General features: G+C 41.8%; 1 protein-coding gene across 1 annotated transcript in view; it reads right to left on the reverse strand.

The window, feature by feature from the left end:
- Positions 1-452: 452 nt before the first annotated feature.
- LOC144230740 (acyl-coenzyme A synthetase ACSM1, mitochondrial-like) overlaps positions 453-22,891 on the reverse strand; it is a 37,215-nt gene continuing 14,776 nt past the window's right edge. The window contains exons 6-13 of the mRNA XM_077763076.1: positions 21,345-21,418; positions 19,318-19,441; positions 17,585-17,665; positions 16,938-17,039; positions 4,607-4,734; positions 3,237-3,336; positions 2,249-2,368; positions 453-778 (exon numbers count right to left, since the gene is read on the reverse strand). Coding sequence (XP_077619202.1) covers positions 599-778; positions 2,249-2,368; positions 3,237-3,336; positions 4,607-4,734; positions 16,938-17,039; positions 17,585-17,665; positions 19,318-19,441; positions 21,345-21,418 — 909 coding nt within the window. The 3' untranslated portion in view covers positions 453-598. The remainder of the gene's footprint in view (positions 779-2,248; positions 2,369-3,236; positions 3,337-4,606; positions 4,735-16,937; positions 17,040-17,584; positions 17,666-19,317; positions 19,442-21,344; positions 21,419-22,891) is intronic.

The following is a 22,891-nucleotide window of genomic DNA, read 5'->3' on the forward strand; positions in this document are numbered from 1 at the left end:
GTCCCCAAAGGGCAGATCCCTCACTCACCTGTGCTGGTGCAGGTTGGGGGCCTGGAGGCAGCAGCAGCAGTTAGAGGCAGCAGACGCAGCAGATCCATGGGATGGTGGATGGAGCAGTGAGCCATGGTCGTGCAAGCAAGTGGAATCACCACTCTGGGCTGCCCTCAGCCCCTGCCCCCTTCCCCAGCCACCTCAATAGATCTGCCCCAGGCCTCACCCTCCAGCAGAGCATGGGCAAGCCAGGCAGAGGTGGTCACCTGGGGCCCCAGGAGTGTCACCCCTGACCTCTGTGTCCTAGCTGTGGAATGGGAATAAGGAGTCACCCAGGGTGCTAGGAACCAGAGGGAGAATCTGGCTCCAGAGCCTTCTCTGATGGGACATGGGGAGAATTATGGAGGGATAGCTTTTAGTGCCAGTTCATTCACAGAAGAAAAGCACAACACAAGGTCACCTTGGATGCTGATGTCAGTGTTTTATTACCCAGGCCACATTCAGAGCACTGACCCAGGGATGTGACGCGAGGACAATAACTGATGCTAACTGAAAGAATCAGAAACCTAGAATGTGGAGACTCTTGATGCTCTTACAAAACAATGCTCTACATTCCCCTGCTCACCCTTTCCACAGTGGGGAAACTGAGGCAGCCTGGGATTAGAGCAAGATCACACAGTGGTTTCTGAGTTTTTACTGATTTCTTCTGACCAAACTCCTTTCTCCGAAGTTCACTTCTCTTAATCTTGCCAGTGATGGTTTTGGGCAGCTCTGGGACAAATTCCACCTGGTTGAGGATGAAGCAAACCCGTCCTGACTTAGCCCTGCTGTCATTTCCTGCCAATGCACCACGTCCCTCCTTTGCCCCTGCGCAGTCTCCCAGACAGGCTGACACCATGTGGTGGCCTCACTAGGCTCCACCAAGCACGTCACATTGTCCTCTGACCTGGGAAGCTGGTCGCAGCCCTGTGACATTCTCTGACCAGTGAAATGGGAGTGGGAGTGAAATGTGCCACCTCGAACACAACACTTGGGGACAACTGAGCCTGGTCACCTCTCTGTCCATCACTTATAGCACCTGGTAGTTACTGGTGGTGCTCTTTTATCCCGCTCCCAGGAGGACCATGGTGGACATGTGGCATGAGCAAGGAAGATACTTCCCTTATTATAAGGCCCTACGATTTTGGGGCTATCTGTTACCCACCATAACATTGAGTCCACCCTAACCGGTATGCACCCTTGTTTTCCTCTCTATGAGGCAGCACACCCTAACATTCGAAGCATGATCTCGTGTCAGATACACGTGGGTTTGAGATCCAGCTCCATCCTTTTATGAACTCCAAGCTCAGGCAATTTACTGGGCGTCTCTGAGCCTCCATTTCCACTCCAAAAATGGATGGTTACACCATCTCAGGTTTGAAGTGGATTACATGAAACAACAACAACAACAACAACAAAGTAACTCTTTGAGTCCAGGGCCTGTCACACATGGTGAATGCAAAATAAATGTTAGCAGTATAACTCTATGTCCTGATTGTAAACATTCAGAAAATGCAGCAACGTATTCTTTCAAAGGAAGGAAATGTTAAATTTACAGCATATGTATCCTTTCAAAAAGTGTTTTTCAACAAATAGGATATTATGTATATTCGTTTATGGCCTGCTCTTGTCTCTTAATAAGATATTGTGATATTTTGATGTTGCAAGTGAAAGATTTGCATTGTCGTTTTAAATTATAGGACAACATTAAGTGAATTTAGAAATAACGTAATCATTTCTTTATTCCTGAACATTTCCAGAGGTTGCACATGGCCCTGAAAACAAATGAAGTAGAATGTATGGTTTGCTAGAATAAGTATTACTTTGTTAACCCTATTTGTTATGTATCTATACATGTATTGGGTTGCAATTTAGAATGTATTTCTTATTAGAAATAATGTTTCTAAAATGTGTGGTAGGTGTTGATCTGAATTTCTTTTTCAAATTTTGAAAGATTACAAATAATCTTGATCTCTGGACACTGGTCTCATGGTTTTCTTTACGTTGACCTGCCAGCCATGCTTTTGACACCGAATAAAGGTTCCATCTGACTAAGTTGGCTCTCCCATATCCCTAAGTTGAACTCCTGTTTCTGCATCAGAAAATGTTCATTCCGTTGGCTACATCAGCTTCACCCAGGCCACAGGAGGGGATTTGGGGCAGCAGAGCCCCAGGAACCATGGCGGGGACTCCATCCCTTCCATGAGCCTTCACTCACCTTCCTCGGGTACTTATACGGGGCTGTCACTGACTTCACATGCTGCTGCAGCTCCTGGGTGAGCTGGTCCCAGTCATGGGAGAGGTATTCCGGGGTCAGGACAATAAACGCCTTCACCACCTGCAGTGCAGAACCAGAGTGCAGGCTCAGCATGAGTGGTAACCAGCTGTATAGCTGAAAAAACAAATGCTTCTTAAGTAAACGGCAAAACAAGTTGAGAGTTGAGCCTTTGGAAAAAACAGGACCAGTTTCCATACTTCCAATTTCTACTCTTTACCTTAGAAAATAACATGACCTGTCAGCCTCCATTTCCTTCTATGTGATGTGGGGATAGCGTACCTTCACCCATCATTGCATTTATGTCAAGATTCATTGAGATAATATATGAAAAACATGAGGCAATTTTAAATTATTTGTATTAATATAATTACATCACCATTTTTACTATGACCGTAAATAGAGTTCTGTGGGCATGAAATAAATGTTGGTCATTAACTATTTTTTATTATGTATGTCCCTATTGCAGGCACAGGGCCTTGGACATAGTAGGTAGTCAGCACATACTTGCTGAATCAATGAAAACATGATCCAGAGAAGGATGACTCAGATTCCCATTCCACCTCCACCCCCTAAGGGCTTTGTGATCAGGCAAGTTATTTAACCTCTTTACGCTTGTTTCTATACACTAAAAAAGGTTATCAGAATCCTTAATGAATTAGGCTGTTGTGAGTGGGAAATGAGCTGGCACACTGTAAGGGGTTATTCACTAAGAGGTTGGCAGACAGGCGGTGGGATCTCAAGCACCATTTTGTTACAGTTGGGGCCACAGTGTCCTCTGGTGACCACACTGTGTAAATGCACGTGCGCTTGCACTCAGCCCTCCCTCACCCTAGGTGGGAGGCTGGGGAAATATGGCCTGGAGGATCTTTGCTGCTCCTGCCTTCCTGGTGCCTGCACATAGACACGGTGACCTCCGTGTCCTCCTTACCTCCCTTCGAATCGGGTCCGGGCTGCTCACCGCAGCTGATTCAGCCACTGCTGGATGTTCCGCCAGGGCATTCTCCACCTCTGCCGGCCCGATTCGGTACCTGGAAGGTCAATGACTCCTTCTTGGTTTCTGAGCAGCTGTCAGGGCTGGGTGACCTAGGGCTTCAAGTGTCATACTCTGAAGAGCCACATCTTCCTTAGATATGTCACATAACTGTCTCAGGGAGCCCAGATACCTGTGTGCTGCCTCTGCCTTGCACTTCCTGGACGCAATAGGACACTCACATGCTCCCCAGGGTTTCTCACCTCACTGCCTCTGCTCTGGGAAGAGGGCCGATGTCTAGTCCTCCGTGAGCCTCGGGGCTTGGTTCCAGCACCTTCCCCTGGCATGAAACCTATTGGCAGCCTCAACCTTTACCTTAAACATGCATGCAGATTCTGCATTCTGTTCCTCACTAGATTAGCATGTTTTAGAAATTAAGAAAGGAAACAAACTCACGCCCTGAAATATCCAAGAGAACTTGTTACTCTAGTGTAATGTGCCAAAAATCTTTTAAATCATGTGACTGTTTAGGGACAACAGACTTGGAGCCCGATGACTTTGGTTCAACTCAGGGATGAAGCCAGTTCTCTATGAAACTTTAGGGAACTTTCCTCATTGGTCACTACCTCAGTTTCCTCATCTGAGGAAATGGGCATAATTGCATTTATCTTCTAGCATTCAGAGGCGGGTTATATAAAGCGCAGCACAGAATGCTTCCACATAGTAAGTGGTCCACAGAGGTTAATTGCTATTGTTTGTTATTAAGTTTTTCTGTGAAATGTTGTGTCCCATCAGAGAAGCCAAACATAGAATAAAGTTCCTCAACCAATAGACGCCAAATTAAAGTCTTCCTGCCAAATCCTTTAAATTGTATAATGACTTTTTTAATGCTCTATTTATTTTTGAGAGAGAGACAGAGCACAAGATAGGGAGAGAGACAGGGAGAGGAAGACACAGATTCTGGAGCAAGCTCTAGGCTCTGAGCTGTCAGCACAGCACCTGACACAGGGCTCAAACTCAAAGACCACGAGATCATGACCCAAGCAGAAGTCAGATGCTTAACCGACTGAGTTACCCAGGCGTCCCTGAATTGTGTAATGTCTTATGTTCCTCTTGAAGACCCTACTGAACTTCACTTAGATTGATTCTTCTGGATGCAGGGCTTGGGGAAGATACACAGATACCCCTAGGAAAGGACCTCTTGACAAAGCTTTGTTCAGAATTAGCCTGAGGGTCAAAGCACCAATGCATGGACATACATCTGGTCAAGCTGGATGCATTCAGGCATGTGAGGGTGATGCTTCCAGGTGCAGGTCAGCGATACCTACCCAGAGGTATGGATGATATCGTCCCTCCTCCCAAAGAACCAGATGTAGCCCTCTTCATCCATAGTTGCTCTATCCCCGGTGTTGTAAAAGTCCCCACACTCCACTTCGACAGTCTTTTTTGGGTTGTCCTGAAAAGATAACAGCACCCTTTTGTTGAAGATAATTAGCTTAAATTAAAATTTTTTTTAATGTTGACTGATTTTTGAGAGAGAGACAGAGCGTGAGCGGGGGAGGGACAGACAGACAGACAGACAGACAGACAGACACACACACACACACACACACACAATCCAGTTTCTTCCATTCTTGCATTTCAGCACAGAGCCTGTCATGGGGCTCGAACTCACAAACAGTGAGAATCTGACGTGACCTGAAGTCACATTCCCAACTGACTTAGCCACCCAGGTATCCATAAAGGCAATCAGTTCAGCGATGATGATCCAAAACCTGGTGCTCAGATCTAGGTTCAAATTCTCTTCCTTGTTCTAGCTGGCACCTAGACAAATTCTGTAGTCTTTCCGAGTCTATTTTCACTACATCGAAGTACTCAATGCACACTACTTGACAATTAGCAGATAATATCAAACCAATTTTAAGGACAATTTTAAGGATACATTTTTGTGTGGCACTCTAGCAGAATAAAATTTCCGGTAGAGCATGGACCCTGTTTATTTATAATTTTCTGCCTTGCATTTAAACGGTGTCTGAAAAAATGAGAATTGTCGAAAAACTTTTGTTATATGAATTTCATTCCCCCAATACTACCTCACCCGACCCTCCCATAAAGACTATAAGGCTGTTATTTTTCTAACTTAACTGTTTAAGATAATTGTAGATTTGCTTGCAGTTATAAGAAATGACACAGAGATCCTGTGTACCATTTACTCAGTTTCCCCCGTAGTAGCTTCTTGAAAAACTGTACTTCAATATCACAACCAAGGTATTGACATTGCTACATTCCACCAATATCAGATTTCCCAATGGTTTACTTGTACTTGTGTGTGTGTGTCCGGTGTATTTAGTACTTTGCAATTTTATCACATGTGCAGGTTCATGCATCCACCACCATAGTCAAGACTCTGAAGGTTCCCATAATCCCAAGGATCCCTTGTGTTGCTCTTTTATATCCATACTCACCTCTCTCCTTTTTTCCCTCCCTACTCCCTTCAAATCCCTAATGCCTTGACAATGGCTAATCTATTCCCTAGTTTTATAATTTTGTCGTTTTAAGAATGTTACATAAATAGAATCCTGTAATAGTTTGTAAACTTTTGGGTCTAGCTCTCTTTTTATTTTTTCATTCAGTATAATTGTCTGGAAATTCATCCAGTTTCTTGCATTCACTAGAACTTTGATCCTAGTTATTGCTGAATGGTGTTTCATATTATGAATGAACCCCAGTTCGGATGTCTAACTACTGAAGGACATTTGGGTTGGTCCCACCTTTAAGTTGCTGTGAATAAAGCTGCTCTGAACATTCATGTACAGGTTTTATGTGGGGTTAGATTTTTACAGCCCTTTTATCAGAAGAAATGAATGCTCAGAAAAGCACAATAGCTTGCTCAACATCACTCAGCTCGTCAGTGGCAAGGCTAGTATTTGAATTTAAAATCTTGCTTTCCAACCTCTGCACTCCACGCAAGCACTTAGCAATGTGTTAGCGTCATCCATCTAAAGGAACATGAAATGATTGTATGGGTTCCATGGGGAAAAAAAAGTTTTATTTTTTTAATTTTAATTTTTTTTCAGAGTGAGACAGAAAGAGGCAGAGAAAGAAGGAGAGAGAGAGGGAGAGGGAGAGAGAGAGAGACAGAGAGAGAAACCTATGCAGCCTCCTTGCATAGAAAAGAGCCTGAAGTAGGGCTCAAACTCACAACTGTAAGATCATGATGAGCAAAAATCAAGAGTTGGATTGAGCCACCCAGGTGCCTCCCTCATTAACATTTTTAAAACATTGAATGATATCTCTTTTCAGGTTCCCTTCCAACTGGATTTTATGCAAGAATGCCAAGACCTTTCAGTGGGAAAGTCAATCTTTTCAACAAATGGCACAGAGAAACTAGGCAGTCCACATGCAAATGAATGAAACTGTCATATGCCACACACACAAATTAACTCAAAATGGGTCAAAAATCTAAACATAAGAGCTGAAATTCTGGAACTCTTAGAAGAAAACATAGGGGAAAGTCTTCATGATTTTGTTTTTGGCAATTGCTTGTTGACTATGACACCAAAAGCACATGAAACAAAGGAAAAAATAGATAAAATGATTCTTATAAAAATTTTAAATTTTACATCAAAAGATACTATCAAGAGAGTAAAAGGACAGAAAGGTAGTAAATATTTGCAAAGCATATATCTAATAAGTGTTTCATATCCAGAATGTATAAAGAGCTCTTACAAATCAACAACAAAAACCCAATTTCAAAAATAAGCAAAGACTTCAATAGACAATTGGCCAGAGAAGATACACAAATGATCAATAAGAATATGAAAGGGGGCCTGGGTGGCTCAGTTAGTTAAGTGTCTGACTTCAGATCGTGATTCAGCTCAGGCTGAGGTTCAGGTCGCTCATGATTTCACAGTTTGTGATTTCGAGCCCCACATCAGGCTCCACACTAACAGTGCGGGGCCTGCTTGGGATTCTTTCTCTCTCCCTCTCTCTCTGTCCCTCCCCTGCTCACACACACTCTCTAAGAAATAAATAAATAGACTTAAGAAGTTGTTTGAAAAAAGAATATGAATATGGATAGATGCTCCACATCCTTAGTCATTAGGGAAATGCAAATCAAAACCTCAATGAGATACTATACCACTTCACACCCATTAAAATGACCATTGTATACATAAAAACAAACCTGAAAATAACAAATATTGGCAAAGATATGGGGAAACTGGAACACTTGTACATGGCTGATGGAAATACAAAATGGTATAGTCACTTATGCCAAACATTTTGAAAATGCTTCAAAAAATTAAATATAAAATTACCATATGATCCAGCAATTCTACCTTGGGTATCTACCCAAAAGAAGTGAAAGCAGGAACTCAAACAGATACTTGGACACCAATGTTCATCACAGCATGATTCATAGTAGCCAAAGGTGGAAATAAACCAAATGTCTATTAAGAAATTGATGGATATACAAAATGTACGAAATATAATGGAATATCATTTGGCCTTAAAAAATGACATTTGAGGTTTTATTCTGGTTAGGAGGGACAGCAAGATGGCCGAGAAGTAGGGAGTTCGCTATCTCCTGCCTGCATCTTTCAAACAATGAAGGGATGAAGCCAAACATCTCTGAACCGCTAGCGGCTGGGAGGAAAAAAGACTGCGTCCATTAGAAAGATAGCCCTAATAGGTGCATGAATGCGAACTGGGGAAGAGAAAAACAGGCCTGCCCACGAAGGCATGGGGGAGAGAGGAGAGGGAGCCCCATTTGCAGAGAGGCAAAAAGAAATAAAAAAAAAGCGTCTGGGGGCGGAATCTTAGAACGGTCCCTGGAAGGGAGAAAAAAGTGCAGCCGGGACAGAGAGAAATTGTATCATCCCATCTCTAGCTGCGGGCTTTCGGAGAGAAATCTGGCCTCTAGCCACGTAGATTTCTTTGGGCCGTGAGCTGGAGGATCGAAGTTACAGTCGGATTCAAGAGGAGCTGGTCCCATACTCAGTCCTCTGATCCCCTGGTAGGAAGCACCCGGGCTTGCAGGATTACACTCCGGGCGGTATTATCGAAAACTGAATAAGATCTGGAAATGAGGCTGGGCTCAGGATATAAAACATGGCCCACCTTGGCTGCGTCCGGACACAGTGAGATCGGAGCCACAAGAGTGGTGTGCAACAGCAACTGGTTTGAGAGGGAAAGGGGGAGAGGGGGTTTGCCATCTTTCTCCCCACAACCACTGAGGTGGGGCCAGGGGACTCATAGTGAAGCCTAGTCCCACCTACACCAAACCACACCCATCTTCCTTATATAGTTGCTTGGATACCTGAGCCTGGATACAGAAGCAGCCCCTTCCCCAAGATCAACACTGACTCATTGCCAGGATTGACTCTAGATCAACTCTTGCTATTCAGATATTCTCCCTTATCTTGTCCATTTCTCTCTCCTCCTCTGGACCCAGTTTTCTGGTTACAGGTTCACTTAAACAGGCATATATAATCCATTCACTTGATCCATGTTCTATCTTCATCTTACCTTCCTTTCTCTCTGAAATAATCAGACTATATAGTTTCTCTGGGTAACACTATCTTCGTTTTATTTCCTTCTTTTTCTTTTCTTCTTTCTTTCCTTTCCTAGTCTTACCTCGGGCTGTAATCTCCTTTCTCTTTACGTGAAGTAAGCCTTTTAGTCTCTCTACCTGGTCAATGTTCAACTTCTCTTTCTCCCCACCCCTGTTATTCCTCTTTTTGTATATGCTCCTCCATCAGCACACTACTCTTTATTTGTAGATGGGATTTCTGGTTTTATGCTTTTACACTGTCCTTTGTCTTTTGCTGTTTTATTTTTATTTTTTCTTTTATCCCTTTCGGCTTACTGATTTGTTTGATTTGTCTGTTTTTGTGCGTACTTTTGTTCCCTATTTGTTTGTCTGTCTGTTTTCCTTTCCAGGGCTAACGCAAGAAACAAGCCAAAGTACACAGGGTGGAGAGTCCCAACTAATACTACTAGTAGGGAAATAAAATACCCAAAGTGTCAACAAGAGAGACCAAGAGACACCATTAAAAGAACTGTACCTGAATGGACAGGCCCTGGACAGTCAATAAGCCTCCTTTAAGAGAACAGTACTTGCAGGTGCAGAGCATATAACAAGCTTTTAAAATTAACAAGAGATAGAAAGCTAGCCAAAATGAGAAACAGAAGAACTCCTCTCAAAATAAATTCCAGGAAGAATGACAGCTAAAGAACTGTTCAAAAGAGACATAAGCAACATAACTGAACAAGAATTTAGAAAAGTAGTCCTAAAATTAGTCACTGGGCTTTAAAAGGCACAGAAGACATCAGAGAAGCTATTGCTACAAAGACTATGGAGCTTAAAAATAGTTGTGATGAATTAAAATAGGCTATAAATGAAGTGCATAATAAAATGGAGGCGTCCAATGCACGGATTGAAGAGGCAGAGAGGAGAATAGGTGAATTAGAAGACACAATTATAGCAAAAGGGGAAGCTGAGAAAAAGAGAGATAAACTGATCCAGGAGCACAAAAGGAGAACTGAGTGATAAAATCCAATGGAACAATATCCTTATCATAGGATTTACAGAAGAGGAAGAGAGAGGTAAAGGCACTGAAGGAGTACTTGAACAAATCATAGCAGAGAACTTCCCCAATCTGGAGACAGAAAACGCACAGTGAAATCCAGGAGGTACAGAGAACTTCCCTCAGACGTAGCTTGAATCGATCTCCTGCAGGATATATCATAGTGAAACTGGCAAAATACAAGGACAAAGAGAGAATTCTGAAAGCAGTTAGGGATAAAAGGACCCTATTCTACAAAGGGAGACCTATCAGATTAGTGGTAGATCTATCTGCTGAAACTTCATAGGCCAGAAAGGAATGGCAGGAAATCTTTGAGGAGCCTGAAATTAAGTCCTCCATTAAGAGCAACCTCGGCTGCATATAGCCCCAGTTCCAGGAAAAGCTTCAGCAAAAGCCACCCTCAGACCACCCTCGGATCAGCCAATCAAAAGAAATGTGTAACATTCCTGTGGTCTGAGTCAGGGCTGGGAACTGCAGGTAGTTACTCTATACAAACTAGCCAATCACTCACCGCTTGCCTAAACTGCACGTAGGCCCTTTGAGCTCACCTCATAAGTGGTCATTTTCAAAGGATTCTCAAAGGTCATGATTGGGTCCCGCCAAAAGTAACGGACACCTCACAGATACTGAATGGTCAAAACTGTTACCATGGGTGCTGTACAATTATGATTGGTGCTTATTTGATGATGCTATACATACAACGTGTGCACTGTAACACCCCAGTCCCTTACCCGATAAAAACCCTACTCGCTATTGTTCCGGGCTTCACCATTCTGCCACTGCACCGGTAGATGGGTGAGCCCCTGCTTGAGCGTGTAATAAAAACCCTTATGTACTTGCATTGGTGTCAGCTCCTTGGAGGTCTCTGGGGACTCCCAATTCAGGCACAACATCTTAATGTGATGAACAGAAAAAATATACAGTCATGAATCCTTTATCCAGCAAACCTGTCATTCAGAATAGAAGGAGATATAAAAGTCTTCCCAAATGAAGAAAATTTGAAAGAACTTGTCACCACTAAACAAACCCTACAAGAAATCCTGAGGGAGAAATCTATGATAGAAATGTTGCAGGGAACACAAGGTACCAGAGACACCACTACAAGCAGGAATCCTACAGAGAACACAAAGACTCTAAACTCATATTTTTCAATAATAACACTGAATGCAAAGGGACTAAATGTTCCAAGAAAAGACATAGATAGCAGAATGGATTAAAAATAATCCATCTGTTTGCTGTCTACAAGAGACTCATCTTAGACCTGAGGACGCCTTCAGATTGAAAGTAAGGGGATGAGAAGTATCTGTCATGTTACTGGAGGTCAAAAGAAAGCTGGATTAGCCATACTTACATATCAGACAAACTGGACTTTAAAGTAAAGGCAGTAACAAGGGATGAGGAAGGGCATTATGTAATAATTACAGGGTTTATCCATTAGGAAGAGCTCACAATTATAAATGTCTATGCACTGAATTCAGCAGCACCCAAATACATAAAACAATTAATCACAAACAGAAACAATATTATGGATAAGAATGTGCTAATAGCAGGGGGCTTTAATACTTCACTTAAAGCAATGGATAGATCAACTAGACAGAAAATCACTAAAGAAACAATAGACCTGAACGACACATTGGACCAGATGGATTTGACAGATATATGTAGAACCGTATATCCTGAGGCCATGGAATTCACTTTATTCTCAAGTGTGCATGGCACATTCTCCAAGATAGATCACATACTGGGACATAAAGCAGCCCTCAATAAATATGAAAGAATGGAGATCATACCATGCACACTTTCAGATCACAACGCTATGAAACTTAAAATCAATCACAGGAAAAAGTCTGGAAAACCTCCGAAAGCAAGGAGGTTAAAGAACACCCGAAAAGGAATGAATGGGCCAATCAGGCAATTATAGAAGAAATTTAAAAATATATGGCAACAAATGAAAATGAAAACACAACAAACCAAACTCTTTTGGATGCAGCAAAGGAAGCCCTAAGAGGAAAGTTTATTGCACGCCAGTCCTATTTCAAGAAATTAGAAAAACTGCAAATAGAAAAATCTAACAGCGTACCAACAAGAACTAAAAGCAGAGCAGAAAGAGCACCCCAAACCCAGCAGAAGAACAGAAATAATAAAGATCAGGGCAGAAATAAATAATATTGAATAAAAAAAAACCCAGTTGAACAGATCAATGAAACCAAGACGTGTTTTTTTGAAAAAATAAACAAAATTGATAAACCTGTAGCCAGGCTCATCAAAAAGAAAAGAGAGAACACCAAAATAGGCAAAATCATGAATTAAAATGGATTTACTACAATCAACCCCTCAGTAATACCAGCAATTATCAGGGAATACTATGAAAAATTATATGCCAACAAACTGGATTACTTAGAGGAATTGGACAAATTCCTAAATCACACACTCACTACCAAAATTCAAATAGGAAGAGATAGAAAATCTGAACAGACCCATATCTAGTGATGATATTGAATCTGTTATCAAAAATCTCCCAACAAATAAGAGCCCTGGGCCAGATGGCTTCTCTGGGGAATTCTACCAGACATTTAAATGACAGTTAATACTCTATCTTCTCAAGCTATTCCAAAAAATAGAAATCGAAAACTTCCAGACTCATTCTATGAAGGCCAGCATCACTTTGATTCCCCAACCAGACAGAGGCCCAGCAAAAGAAGAGAGCTACAGGCTAATATCCTTGATTAATACTGATACAAAATTCCTCAACAAGATACTTGTAATTTGAATTCAACAGCATAGAATTATTCACCACAATCAAGTGGATGCATCCCTGGATTACAGGATTGGTTCAATATTCACAAATCAACCAATGTAATACATCACATTAACAATAGAAAATATAAAAGTCATATGATCCTGTTGATAAATTCAGAAAAAAGCATTTGATAAATACAACACCTTTTCTTAATGAAGACCCTAGAGAAAGTCGGGTTAGAAGAAACTTACTTAAACATCATAAAAGCCATCTACAAGAAGCCCTCAGCTAACATAATCCTCAATGGGGAGAAACTGAGAGCTTTACCCCTGAGATGAAGACGATGACAGGGATGTACACTCTCACCCCTGTTGTTTAACACAGTGATAGAAACTAGCATCAGTAATCAGACAACAAAAGTAAATAAAAGGCATCAGAATTGGCAAAGAAGTCAAACTTTCACTTTTCGCAGATGACATGATACTCTACATGGAAAACCCGACAGACTCCACCAAAAATCTGCTAGAACTGATCCATTCAAATAGCAAAGTCGCATGGTACTAAATCAACATACGGAAATTGGTTGCATATTTATACACCAATAATGAAGCAACAGAAAGAGAAATCAAGAAACTGATCCCATTCACAATTGCACAAAAAAAAAAAAAACCCACAAAATACCTAGGAATAAACCTAACCAAAGATGTGAAAGATCTGTATGATGAAACTATAGAAAACATCTAAGGAAATTGAAGAAGACACAAAGAAATGGAAAAAAATTCCATGGAACAAAGAATACATATAGTTAAAATGTCATTACTACCCAAAGGAATCCACACATTCAATGGAATTCCAATCAAAATTGCACCAGCATTTTTCTCAAAGTTAGAACAAACAATCCTAAAATTTGTATGGAACCACAAAAGAAACCAAAACGGGAGGCATCACAATCCCAGACTTTAGCCTCTACTACAAAGCTGTAGTCATCAAGACAACATGGTGTTGGCACAAGACCAGATACATAGACTAATGGAATAGAATAGATAATCCAGAATTGGACCCACAAATGTATGGCCAATTAATTGTTGACAAAGCAGGAAACAGTATCCAATGGAAAAAAGACAGCCTCTTTAAGAGATGGTGCCGGGAGAAGTGGACACCAACGTGCAAAAGATTTAAACTATGCCACTTTCTTATACCATATACAAAAATAAATTCAAAATGGATAAAGGACCTGAATATGAGACAGGAAGCCATCAAAAACCATAGATGACAAAGCAGGAAACAACCTCCTTGACCTCCACCACAGCAATTTCTTACTTGACACATCCCTAAAGGCAAGAGAATCAAGCAAAAATAAACTATTGGGACCTCATCAAATTAAAAAGCTTCTGCACAGCAAAGGAAACAATCGATAAAACTAATAGGTAACCAATGGAATGGGAAAAGATAGTTGCAAATGACATATCAGATTAAGGGCTAGTATCCGAAATCTATAAGGAACTCACCAAACTCCACACCTGAAAAAAAAATAATAATCCCATGAAGAAACGCGCAGAAGACATGAACAGACACTTCTTAAAGAGGACATCCAGATGGCCAACAGACACATGATCAGTGTCACTCATCACCAGAGAAAAGAAATCAAAACCACTCTGAGATACCACTTCATGCCGGTTAATGTGGCTAAAATAAACAAATCAGAGGATTCTAGATGCTTACGAGGATGTGGAGAAATGGGCACCCTCCTACACTGTTGGTGGGAATGTAAACTGGTGCAGCCCCTATGGCAAACACTGTGACGGCTCCTCAAAAAATTAACACTAGAATGCCCCTAGGACCCAGCACTGGCACTGCTAGGAATTTACCCAAGGGATACAGGAGTGCTGATTCACAGAGGCACATATATACCCCAATGTTCATAGCAGCACTTTCAAGTATAGCCAAATCATGGAAAGAGCTTATATGTCCATCAACTGATGAATGGATCAAGAAGATATGGTTTATCTATACAATGGAATACTACATGGCAATGAGAAAGAATGAAATCTGGCCATGTGTAGCAACGTGGATGGAACTCAAGGGTGTTATGCTGAGCGAAATAAGTCAGGCAGTGAAGGAGAGATACAATGTTTTCCTTTATAAGTGGATCAGGAGAAACGTAAGAGAGGACCTTGGGGAGGAGAAGGGGAAAAAAATAGTTGGAGAGAGGGAGGGAGGTAAACCATGAGAGTCTCTTGAATGCCGAGAACAAACTGAGAGCTGATGGGGGTGAGGGAGAGGGGAAAATGGGTGATGGGCATGGATGAAGGCACTTGTGGGGATGAGCACTGGGTATTATATGGAAACCAGCTTGACAATAAACTATAAAATAAAAAATATAAATATAAAAATATTTTTAAAATGACATTTGATTACATGCTATGACATGGAGTAGCCTTGAAAACCTGTGTTAGGTGAAATTAAGGCATACACAAAAGGGCAAATATAGTACAATTCCACTTAATTGAAGTGCCTAAAATAGGCCAGTTCTTTTTTTTAATATTTTTAAATGTTTATTTATGTTGGAGAGAGAGAGACAGAGGGCAAACAGGGGAGGGGCAGAGAGGTAGGGAGACACAGAATCTGAAGCAGAATCCAGGCTCTGATTTGTCAGCACAGAGCCCAACATGGGGACTGAACTCACAAACCATGAGACCATGACCTGAGTGGAAGTCAGATGCTTACCAATTGAGCCACTCAGGCATCCCTAAAATACACATATTCTTAAAGCCAAAAAGTACATAAAAGTTACCAAATGCTAGGAATATGATGAAGAGCAAGGTGTTTTTTAAAGAGAACAGAGTTTCTAGTCGGGTTGAGAAAAATTTTGCAGATGCATGGTGGTAATTGTTGGACAATATTGTGAATTTACTCAATGCCACTGAATTGTGTGCATACAAATGGTGAAAAGGGTAACTTCTATGTTATATATATTTTATCTCAATAAAAATAATAAAGGAAAAAAGCAAACAAATCTTAGTTGCTGGGTGACAACATAGAGTCATGAGAGCATGTAAAAAGATGTACATACATAGGTTTGGGCATTGACTGAGGACATCTTTGTAAAACAAAATATGTTATTTCCAATTAAGAAAAAAATGTCATTGCTCTGAACCTTTCCAGTTTAATTTAATCAGACTCTGTGGTTGGATCAAAAAATTAATTTTTTTAAACTCCTCAAATGATTCTAACATGCAAGCAGGGCTGAGAACCACTGAACTATAAATGTGTTCCTCTTTGTTTACAAGTTTCTCTTTTATACACATTTAAAATTGTGCTACAGTAATAAAGGCTAGGGTCTGCATACATGCTTTTGGGCAATAATATCACAAAAGAAGCAGTGCCCCACTCTCCCTCACCCTCACCACAGGTCATAGAGTGACAACAGTGACATGAATGGTTGCTACTGTGGATAAAGGACATGGGTCTGAGATCAATTCAAGGTCTGTCTACCCTCCCCTGGCCAATCTTGGAAGCAGAGATTTTCTTCCTAGTGGCCACTACTAACCAGGCCTGGATTTGACGGGGTAAGAGTTTCAGGTATCCTTAGAGTCTATCACAGTTTTATGTAATCCCTGGATTTCTTATATAGGGTTTGGGGACCAAATAGATGTGGGGCTGAATCCTAGAGCTGCCACTTATTTGACATGGGAAGACATACAGTTCCTCCAATATGCAGATTCTTTCTTTGTGAAGTGTAGACAAAGGTGCCCCCTGGAGGCTCAGCAATATTAACAGATGTGCACACCCCATTGGTAAGTGGGACTATTAGGATGTGAACCCAGTTAAAGCTTGCACTCTCAACTGTAAAAGATCATTGGAACCCAAGCATGGTACTTCTGGAACCAGACTTCTTTCTCCCCCATCAGCACTGAAATGCCAGATGGCTTAGGACAGGAAGGGACATGGGAACACTGGAGATTAATTACAAGACGCTTCATTGGGGCACCTGGGTGGCTCAATTGGTTACGCCTCCGACTTCGGCTCAAGTCATGAGTTCACGATTTCTGAGTTCGAGCTCCTTTCTGGGGCTCTGTGTGGACAGGTCAGAGCCTTGAGCCTGTTTTGGATTCCCTGTCTCCCTGCTCTCTGCTCCTTCCTCCTCCATCTCTCTCAAAGAAACATTAAAAAAATTATTTTAAGAAGAAGCTTCACTGAATTGGAGTGAATGACGGGAGGTATGAAGAAGGCTCAGGGTGCAGAGGTGAATTGTCCCCACTCACCCCACACTACTCCCTGCAGGGATTTTCAGGGCCTGGAAGGGGCCAGGTGAGGGTCACCACTTACTTCATAGCACATGAAGAGGCCTATGGGCTTGGTGGGCTTGATCCTGATGCCAATGTTGCCTTCAGTGTTGAGCGGCAGGATGTTACCCTTGTCATCAATGATCTGGAGCAAGAGGCCTGTGAATCCCACCCAGCAGGGCCACCCCAACACGCATGCCCCACCCAAACGTTAGCTGACTATTCATGTGAACCTGGTGAGAATAAGTTGGGGGTGGGAGCCCTGTCAGAAAATAAATTACAATTGTCAAAAGTCTTTGAAATCAGCGAATGGTGAAGCCAATGTCATGGGTCTATTTGTTTCATGGATATACAAGCATTGCAAATGTGTCGGCAAGCTGGAAGACACAGGTGAGGAAAAACTAGAAGCACCAGCTGATGGAGAGAGTAGCCAGGTGCTCCAGGTGCTCTGGTCCCAGCTGTTGTGTGTGAAGCTTGAGCTGCCAGGCTCAGCTGCATTTGTGCCCAGGATACTGCAATTCTCAAAAGAAGCCTCTAAGGAAATCAGAGGGAAAATAGGAGGAGAGAAGGAAGGATGGCAACTGGGGCGGGGGAGTGGGGTGGGAACAGCTGGTTCTGTCACCTGGTGTCACAATTGTGTGATCCCAGCTGAGCCCTACCTATTCCCAGCCAATGCCTTTAGGACCAAACCTGGATGTCGAAGGGGAGGATGCTTTTCCCCATGGAACCTGGCTTGATCTTCATTCCCCATAAAGTGCCACAACTTATTCCCTGTTTACAACAGAAGAAAATGGTGTTGCTCAAAGAGTCCAGACTGATTACAAAGCATCAAGAACTATCCACAGCATCCTTGCTCACCAAGGTCATTTGAGGTTGTGCAAAAAGCTCTTATGGGGAAGCTAGAAGGCCCAGATTCAAGGTAAGGTGCAAGGCATTGACCCAGCTCTGGTCAGCAGATGTTCACTGCACCTGTGGGCAGGTAATGTGAGGTGTGGAGTGCCCACTGTATGTCAGATATGTGTCTGCTTGGTAGTGTAAGACCATGAAACCGTTAACATTTATTTGGGGCTGTTGAACAGGGATAGTAACCTAGTCCCAATCACTTAGAGCTGTGTTGAGAGTATTCTGATTGTTTGTTTCGTCCCTCTTCTAAAGAACTGCCTCATCCCCTTTATTTTCCTGATGACCCACATTCCTCCTTTATGGTACTCTAAAATATCATTTTTTGTAAAGTTAAGTCAGACTAGGATTTGTGTCATGGATATGAATCTTCACTCCAGTTGTGTCCCAATTAATCTTCTTTGATTTCTCCTCTGTAAATTGGTAATTATAACACTTACCTCTCAGGTTACCTAGGTGTATGGAAAACTCTTCACCCAGTGCCAGGCTCAACAAATTAGTTCAATAAACAACCACCATCAGCTAATATTCAGCCTCCAGAAGAGCCGTTTGGGAGATTCTCCTTCTATAGCATTTCCCCTCATTCTTCCATTGTAGCTATCAGAGCATTATACTTATATTTGCTTGTTTGTTTCTCTCAGTGGATAACAAGCATCCCGAGAATAGAGATTGTCCCATTCATTTCTGTACCCATTCCCAGCATTCTAGTGCAACACATGCTTAAACACAAGAGTGACTACAAGGTGAGCATGTACAAGACTTATATATGGCCTTTCATTTCCCTTAATACAACCCAGCAAAATTGGGTTATACTCCCATTCCGGAGACAGAGAAGCAGTGACTCTGGAGGGTTCAAAGCTATGATTATGGGCTTGAAGCCTGTGACTGGTAAGGCTGAAATTTGAATTGGTGTTTGAGTTCCTGGGAAGGGAAGCTCTTTACCCTTTGCTCTAGTGTTGCTAATCAGTGATGCTTTTGAGAATCACACTCAGCGTGTGTGTGTGTGTGTGTGTGTGTGTGTGTGTGTGTGGTCTATACAGAAAGTCTCTGCTCCCTCCTCTACTCTAGCTAGTGTCCCACTATCAAACCTGAGTGCTGTCCACCGAAACACCTAGAAAGAAACTTCTGGGACCCAATCCTGGCTCTTGTTGTTGCCACTCTAGGAAGAGATGGTGAAATGGGCAGAACTTAGGGATGGTGGCCTCCCTGTTACTGGAGAGAACCTCTCATCCAGTCACCCTTCATGATCTCTGAGGAGCTTAATGATCACAGGGACAGTGGCATCATGTCCTTAGACCCCTTTGAAAGTTTTCATCCAATAGTTTCCAGCACATTGGCCTCTTGACAAATTGATTAGCTGTAAATTGTCTTTGTGCAAATCGATTTGGGGCAAACTAGTCTAAAACTCAGACGCCTCCCATTGTCTTCAGGCAATGCTGTGAACAGGGTGGGGCCTCTGCACACACATGCGGGCTCTGTGGCTAAGCACACACTGATGGGCCCAGAAAGGACTGTCTACCTACTGTTTCTGACTGTCCGTAGACCTGGTAGAGCAGAAGACCCGTGCATCTTCTCCACTCCTCTTGCTCCTCTGGCAGCAGAGCCTCCCCAGCAGTAGCGCAGTGCTCCAGGGCAAGAAACCTGAGACTAGGGGAAGGCAAGGTATCAACAGAGCTTGCAGTCAGGTCTTGGATGCTCTACCCCAGCCCAGAGTGTTAAGAACTCATGCATACCTTGTCATCTAGATCATTTATCCTTCTGCTTCCTCGTATTCTTATTTGACTTTAGGGCAATTTACTGGAGGTCAAAGACAAGGGGAAGTCCCTCATTTCCTGTTGATTCATGTCAACTCTTCTGGCAACGGGTGGGTGGTGCTGGTGAGGCTAATGAGTTTGGTCAAAGGTTTGGATCAAATTTGGAAGCTGATGTAAAAAGATGGCAAAGACTTATTTATCAGACCTTGCCTTAACATCCTCGGTGGCTAACAAGGACATTTTATAAAGCATAATGAGTGGGTGATAAGACCCCCAGAAGCATGTGAGGATAAACTCCCTTCTATGAAGAGAGGCAGCAGCCACCTAGTCCACCTTTCCATCCTCATCACCCTGCCCTGGGTACATACATGGGGGAGATGGACAAGAAGGTGGTTTTACTGAAGTGTCTTCTTCATTCCTCTGCAACTTTATTCCAAATAGATCACATGGGCAGAGTCTGATACAGTCATTAGTTATGACTTGGGGGAGTTATTGGATTTGGACAAAGATACTCATCTGAGGAATACTTCAAAAAGTTGCTTCTTCTGAACTGTGAAACACAAATGGAGTCCAACTAGCATGAGGCTTCATGAAAAAAGTCAAGTTGTGTTTCAAACTTAGATTCATAAAGATAGTCATTAAACACCTTAATATTTTAAGTCTATATTTAAAACATCTTACTCTGAATTTTGGAGGACCCATCTTAATTTCAGAGTCTTTAAAAGATTCGTAAATGTCCATATGTTTCAAAGAGCAGATTCCAGTTTAACTAAGATGAGCTCACAAACATGGGAAAATGCAAAAACAAAACTATAGTAAGGGAACACTATATATCCATCAGATGGACAGAAATTAAAAACTCTGACAAAAAAAATATTGCCAATGTTATGGAACAATGGGAATTCTACCTTGCTAGTGGGAGCATAGATTGGTTCAATATTTTGGAAAACTGGGTGGTAGAATGTTGTGTCACAGTGAACTAGCAATTCCTCTTCCAGAAAAATATTACAGAAATGCATGCTTATATGCACCAGGGTACATGTATAAGCATTCTTTGCAGCATTAATCACCAATAATCCCAAAATAAAACACCCAAGTGTCCATTAATGGTAGAACTGATAAAAAAATGGAATGGTTTAATACAATGGGGTATTACACAGCAATGAAAATAGACTATAGCAATATATAGCAACATAGACACATCTTAAAGACATAAGTTGAAAAAGGAAGCTAGATATTATGGAATAATGTATGATCATATGCATAAAGTTCAAAGGTAAGTAAAATATAATAACTTGTTTACAGTTATTTATTTAGGAGGGTTTTCTATAAGGGAAAATAAGGATATTAACCCCATATAAGTCAAGATATGAGTTCCTTTTGGGAAGATAGAGAGTCATGTAGGTATCTCTGGGGTGTGGACAATGTTCTATTTTTGTAACTCACGTGAGTGGTGACATAAGTGTTTTATTTTCAACAATTCATTAATCTATACATTTTTTAGTTATGTCTTTTTCTGTATGTTTGTCCTTTCCTAAGAAAAATGTTCACAAAATAATAAACCTACAATAATGTATGGGGCACTGAGCATTTCATCGGATCTGGGAGTCTGGCTTTAATTAATTAATTAATTAGGCTGCCTAATGATAATTGTCACCACCAACACTTAATTTACCACTCCCACACCCACACACCCCTCAAAGAACCACAGTTAAAAAGTCAGACCACAGTACACTGGATTCCTTAAATTCCTACCCAAAGATTATTATGACCAGGTCCCACCACTTCTACCATACCTGGTAGAAATCTGCTGTAGAATCATCCGATACACAGCTGGAGCAGCAAGGCACTGGGTGATGGGATATTTGCACTCCCAGCACGGAGCCCAGTGTGGGGATTGAACTCACAGCCCTGAGATCAAGACCTGAGCTGAGATTAAGTGTAGGATACTTAAATGATTGAGCCACTCAGGTACCTCAGAAGTAAAAAATAAATAAAAATACTTAAACTTTCAATGCTGATGGGTGTGTGTGTGTGTGTGTGTGTGTGTGTGTGTTTGCGTATGTATGTAAATTTGTATAATTAATAATTTAACTTAAAATACACTGACACTTTGGAGAAACCCAAGTACTTAGTGGAGGGGGGAGGGGAAAGATGGATTTGGCATTCTTTGCGCAGCTTTAAGCCTCGGGGACTGGCAGCATGTGAGCAGTGAACAATGATATTGACATGGGGTGGGGAATGAGAAACGAGAAATATAGTCTGATGTGCTGGAGGGATCATCAGATGGACTTGGGGTAGATAAACAAGGGGGAATTTGCATTGAGGGAGACTAGACCCAAGGTACAGTTTTGAGAGTCCTTTGACTGGAGGTCCGTGCTGGTGAAATGGAAGTAGAGGAGACTGTTTACAAGGAAGAGGAACGGTGAGGACAGACTGTTGGAGGACTGCAGTGTTCAGCGGTAAGGGGGGTGAAGAGGATGTGTCTGCAGCAAGTGTAGAATGTTCTATAGAGAAATTTGATATTAAGGGAGGAAAGACTCAGTTGGTCTGCTGTGTATCAGGGTAACGTGAAGGTATTTTTTAGGATGAGGAACTTTGAATATGTTAATGGACTAAGGGGGAATGCAGTTAATGAGGAGGAAGAGGTTGAAAACACAGGAGAAAACATTTAAAGGATAAAAGATTAATAGAGTGGGGGAAAGTGAAAGGTTGAAAATACAGAAGAAAAGGTTTAATGGATGGAAGATAATGAGAAGGGCTCCTAAAAGGACAGAAAAAAGAAGAGAATCTGCAAGGGCTGAAGTGGGGGAGTAGGGACTGGATTTTGAGAGGTGGAGGGGCAGGTGTACCTCTGAGATGGAAAGCAAAGGTGTGTGTGGAGATGCAAAGAGCATTTTCAGGTAAATGGAAGTACAATGAGAGGGTTCACATAGGTGACTTGAGTTATTACTGTGAGATACACCTACCAGTAGCAGCTCCCACCACTGCTTGCTTGGTGCCTCTTAGTTCCAACTCAGGGTTAAGCACTTCACCCACTTCTCCTGTACCATTTTATTTATATTTCCACAATTTGGTGACATAGGGTTTATTAAAACTCCCATTTTACAGATGAGGAAACTGAGGTTCAGAGTATAAATAAATTATAAATAAATGTGAAACATGTAATAAGAAACTAGATTTGTAATTTTCTAAAGGCTCTGTTTTTAAACACTTCATTAAAATTACCAACAACAATAAGAACAGCAAGAATGCACACACACACACACACACACACACACACACACACACACCAGCCACCTGGCTCTGGCAGATCCAGGATCCAGGATCCAGGAACCTGAGC

Source organism: Crocuta crocuta, unplaced genomic scaffold, assembly GCF_008692635.1.
Source record: "Crocuta crocuta isolate KB4526 unplaced genomic scaffold, BGI_CrCroc_1.0 scaffold2023, whole genome shotgun sequence".
NCBI lineage: Eukaryota > Metazoa > Chordata > Mammalia > Carnivora > Hyaenidae > Crocuta > Crocuta crocuta.